Raw genomic sequence first — 5000 nt, forward strand, 5'->3', positions numbered from 1 at the left:
GACAAGCCCTCCATCTCTGTCCCATCCTCCGGACCTGTGTGTGTGTGTGTGTGTGTGTATGTGTGTGTGTGTGTGTGTGTGTGTGTGTGTGTGTGTGTGTGTGTGTGTGTGTGTGTGCACGTGTGTGTGTGTGTGTGTGTGTGTGTGTGCGTGTGTGCGTGTGTGTGTGTGTGTGTGTGCATGTGTGTGTGTGTGTGTGTGTGTGTGCGTGTGTGCGTGTGTGTGTGTGTGCATGTGTGTGTGTGAGAGAGAGATCTCAGTTATAGAAGCATTTCTATAGTAAACTTTACTGTAAAACTCCAATAGTAACAACAGCAAAAACCCAGTAAACCTTCCATCCTCAATGACTATCTAACCCAAAACATGTTGACAAACAATGAAATGACTGTGGAGTTAAGATAGAAATAAGCACACCGCCCCTCAGTCACACCTCTGTAGCGGGTTCTTAAAGGGTACTTTTACAAAGCATTAACAGAACTCAACTCTTATCTGTAGTGTGCTCTTAAAGGGTACTTTTACAAAGCATTAACAGAACTCAACTCTTTTCTGTAGTGTGCTCTTAAAGGGTACTTTTACAAAGCATTAACAGAACTCAACTCTTATCTGTAGTGTGCTCTTAAAGGGTACTTTTACAAAGCATTAACAGAACTCAACTCTTATCTGTAGCGTCTTCTTAAAGGGTACTTTTACAAGCACTAATTCAACTCTTCTCTGTAGTGTGCTCTTAAAGGGTACTTTAACAAAGCATTAACTCAACTCAACTCTTATCTGTAGTGTGCTCTTAAAGGGTACTTTTACAAAGCATTAACTCAACTCAACTCTTCTCTGTAGTGTGCTCTTAAAGGGTACTTTAACAAAGCATTACCGAACTCAACTCTTCTCTGTAGCGTGCTCTTAAAGGGTACTTTTACAAGCACTAACTCAACTCTTCTCTGTAGCGTGCTCTTAAAGGGTACTTTTACAAAGCATTAACAGAACTCAACTCTTATCTGTAGCGTCTTCTTAAAGGGTACTTTTACAAGCACTAATTCAACTCTTCTCTGTAGTGTGCTCTTAAAGGGTACTTTAACAAAGCATTAACTCAACTCAACTCTTATCTGTAGTGTGCTCTTAAAGGGTACTTTTACAAAGCATTAACTCAACTCAACTCTTCTCTGTAGTGTGCTCTTAAAGGGTACTTTAACAAAGCATTACCGAACTCAACTCTTCTCTGTAGCGTGCTCTTAAAGGGTACTTTTACAAAGCACTAACTGAACTCAACTCTTCTCATCAGGGTCATCCACTTCAAGGATCTCCTTTTTGGCTTTCCTCTTCTTGTGTTTGGCAATGGGCATCTCGTCTGTGGGCACAAGCAGAGGCAAAAAAATCAATCAATCAATCAATCAATCAATCTATCTATCTATCTATCTATCTATCAATCAACCTGACCCATCAGCTGAGTTCAGTGCTGTGATTGGCTGACCACAGTGTTGGAGCCAATCATTTATCACTGTGGCTTTGACTTCCTGGATTCAGCTCTACATTCACAGCACTGTCTATTAAATTGCTAATAGGAAAAAGACACGTTTATGAATGCTCTAAATCTAGCCTGTTCTGGTGATAACTAAGTTTTGTACTGGTGGAATAAAACAAAGTTGACATGAGAGGATTAGTAGACTATGGTTAAGACGAAGACAGTCAATGAACGTCATTTACACACTCTTACAAAAGCTTTCTCCATGGGGGTCCAAGTAACAAAGCTTAATTAGAGCGCTTGTTGATATTGGACCTAGCAGCAAACATCCTTTACACGGATTTAGCTAGCATTAGCGGTATAATTAGCATCTTGGCTAGCATTAGGGGTATAGCTAGCATCTTGGCTAGCATTAGGGGTATAGTTAGCATATAATAGCATATTAGTATGCTATTCTAAGCTAAGTCCTACCACCCAAATACATCTTTTGTTGGAAACTCTAGTGCTTCAACTCTCGTCTGGAAAACCCCAACGTTTAAAAATATATATATGCTTCAACTCTCATCTAGAAAAACCCAATGTGTAAAATATATATATGCTTCAACTCTCGTCTTATGTCTAAAAAAATAAATAGAAGAATTACCAATCCCTCCTCCCTACCGATCCCTCACCCCTTACCCTTTTGGGTCATTCTAGAACCTCTCTGCTCTCTCTATACCTATAGGTCATTCTAGAACCTCTCTTCTCTCTCTATCCCTCTACCCTATAGGTCATTCTAGAACCTCTCTTCTCTCTCTATCCCTCTACCCTATAGGTCATTCTAGAACCTCTCTGCTCTCACTATACCCTACCCTATAGGTCATTCTAGAACCTCTCTGCTCTCTCTATACTCTACCCTATAGGTCATTCTAGAACCTCTCTGCTCTAACTATACCCTACAGGTCATTCTAGAACCTCTCTGCTCTCACTATACCCTACCCTATAGGTCATTCTAGAACCTCTCTGCTCTCACTATACCCTACCCTATAGGTCATTCTAGATCCCCTCTGCTCTCACTATACCCTACAGGTCATTCTAGAACCTCTCTGCTCTAACTATACCCTACCCTATAGGCCAAGCGGATAGACCATGAACAGATAGCAGGTGACTCTGCAATGGGTCTGGACTGGACCTAGTCTTGACACTCAGGATCAGGACTAAAACTGTCCCATTCACTCACCTCCTGCGTCTTGGCTTTACACCGCCAGTCCAGTAGGGGGCAGCACAACAGAGGGAGAGACAATGAGTCAGCATCAGGCACAGTTATGCTTGTCACACATGTACTTAAAGGTCTCACAGCAGCACAAAGCCAAGTCCCACTGCCTGGCATGCTAATGCTCCGAATCAAACAGCCGGGTCTCTGTGGCAGATCAGTGAGTATCTGTTGTTTCTAAGGCTGTAAGGGCTGTAAGGTGGTGAAATGGGTGTTCAGCACAGGTTCACAGTTGTGTTCAGCACAGGTTCACAGTTGTGTTCGGCATAGGAAAACAGTTGTGTTCAGCACAGGAACACAGTTGTGTTCAGCACAGAAAAGAGAGAGAGAGAGAGAGATGTATATGCATACGTATATATGTGCAGCAATATATATATGTATGTATTTGACAGACATTTTTCGACATTAGACATTTTCAGACATTAATGCTTTGCAGCTCCCCCTCTAACAGCGAAGCAAACCAAGCACTCTAGTCCTTTACCTGTTTGACCTCTTAGACTTCCTGCCCGACCCACATCCATGTTGTCTCACTTCATATGTACTGCCCTTACGTAGTGCGCACTAAGTAATTAAGTCATTATCAATTAAGTAATTAAGGTTAGAACAAAGAACCTTTTACAGGAGGACACATTGTCAGAAGATTCTCACCCTAGCCTTTAGCTAACCCCTGAGTATATCCTGTAATGATGTATGTATATATTATATGAATCAAGATATGAAAGCAAGGTCCAGTCCATATGGTTAAGTGAAACGGGATTTGAAATCTGAGAATTTGAAAGTCAATATTATCTAAGGACAAGATTAAGGGAGGAGACTGCGCACAATAATATGTGGTGCTGTGCATATGCCAGATTTAGGCATGGGAAGGAAGAGGTGTGTGTGTGTGTGTGTGTGTGTGTGTGTGTGTGTGTGTGTGTGTGTGTGTGTGTGTGTGTGTGTGTGTGTGTGTGTGTGTGTGTAGGAGATTAGAGAGATCAGCTCTCTAATACACTCTCATCCCCACCTTCTTCACTCTTGAGATGAGGTTGCTGTCTTCACACACACACACACACACACACACACACACACACACACACACACACACACCCTCTATATTCCCCATACAGTCACTGAAACAGACACAGACATGGCTATTCATTTACATTTGTGTTCTGTTTTTCTCTCTCACTAGGGAAAGGATGTTGTTGTCCCTGGTGATGGGATTGAGCTCTACTGAGGGGGGACGCTGCCTTAAATAGCTCACGGATATGGAGGCTGCTGTGCTACGTGTTGCTGTTGTTGGTCAAGACAGTTTTTCTTTTTTCCCCAACACTCAAATATTTTATTACACGCAAGGGAATGATGTAATGTCTACATCTCTGAATTAGAATTGGTACTTGTGTTCAGCCCTTGAGGATCACATATTTTTATAAAACAGTGCAATGATTCCCAGAAACAGCGTGTGACAAAAGTGGCTTTAGATAAAACCATCTGTCAAGGGACACAATGTACACACCAATCACAACATAGATATACTCACACACACACACACACACACACACAAACACACACACACACACACATTTTGGGACATCAGTAAACTCCGCTCACCTTGGCATGGGGGGCGATCCTTGACCTCGCTGAAAGAGAGAAAAGATGAGGCAGTCTCAGGTTAGAGCCGGCAGCAGAGGAACAGCACACCGAACGCTAGCACCTTACCAGGCAGGGCAGGCAGAGGCTACGTCACAGCTAAGGCCCCAGACCCACATCATGTGACCCAGGTGGCAGAGTTCTCAGAGAACAAAATGGCAGCACACTGTAAAGCCTCGGATGGCTGAATAAAGCTCTTCTTAGTAAACATGCCATGAAGCAAATCAAGAGGGTCTGATGTCATGACAATGGCAACAAGCACTAAACACCTTTGTCATGTGTGCAGTGATCATCACTCATTTCTCATGAATCATTCATCATTAATCAGATCATCATTACAAATAAAAACAAATTAAGTTTATATATAGCAACGTTTGGGCACATCAATGGACTTTACATGAGCATATTCTACATCCAGCAAACAGGAGATGCAGCTTGAAATCAATTGCAAGTGGAGGTCAAGATAATACAAACAGGAAGAGACTAAAAGGTCACAAAACAACACAACAAGACACAGGAAGAGGATGAGGAGTATGATGATGATGATGATGAGGACGACGATGATGATATTCCAGCAAAGGTGCAAATTATTCTGAAACAGATCGAGTCCCATAACCTGGCTATGTGGTAAATCTCCTCATAGAAGAGCCCTATGGCTTTGTAATG

At 42.2% G+C, this 5000-nt stretch overlaps 1 protein-coding gene and 1 long non-coding RNA gene across 3 annotated transcripts in view; one reads left to right on the top strand and one right to left on the bottom strand.

Annotated features, from left to right (window-relative positions):
• tmem237a (transmembrane protein 237a) overlaps positions 1 to 5000 on the bottom strand; it is a 13126-nt gene that overhangs the window by 5617 nt on the left and 2509 nt on the right. For both annotated transcript variants that reach the window (XM_031581413.2, XM_031581407.2), the window contains exons 2-5: positions 4296 to 4324; positions 2673 to 2686; positions 1262 to 1339; positions 1 to 34 (exon numbers count right to left, since the gene is read on the bottom strand). The exon at positions 1 to 34 is cut by the window's left edge and continues 98 nt beyond it. In XM_031581413.2, the coding sequence (XP_031437273.1) occupies positions 1 to 34; positions 1262 to 1339; positions 2673 to 2686; positions 4296 to 4324 (155 nt within the window). The remainder of the gene's footprint in view (positions 35 to 1261; positions 1340 to 2672; positions 2687 to 4295; positions 4325 to 5000) is intronic.
• On the top strand, positions 2294 to 2643 carry LOC116223752. The gene is made up of 3 exons (XR_004165246.1): positions 2294 to 2311; positions 2395 to 2438; positions 2483 to 2643. It is a non-coding gene; the product is annotated as an uncharacterized LOC116223752 (long non-coding RNA).

This window comes from Clupea harengus, chromosome 2 (assembly GCF_900700415.2).
Source record: "Clupea harengus chromosome 2, Ch_v2.0.2, whole genome shotgun sequence".
Taxonomy (NCBI): Eukaryota; Metazoa; Chordata; class Actinopteri; order Clupeiformes; family Clupeidae; genus Clupea; species Clupea harengus.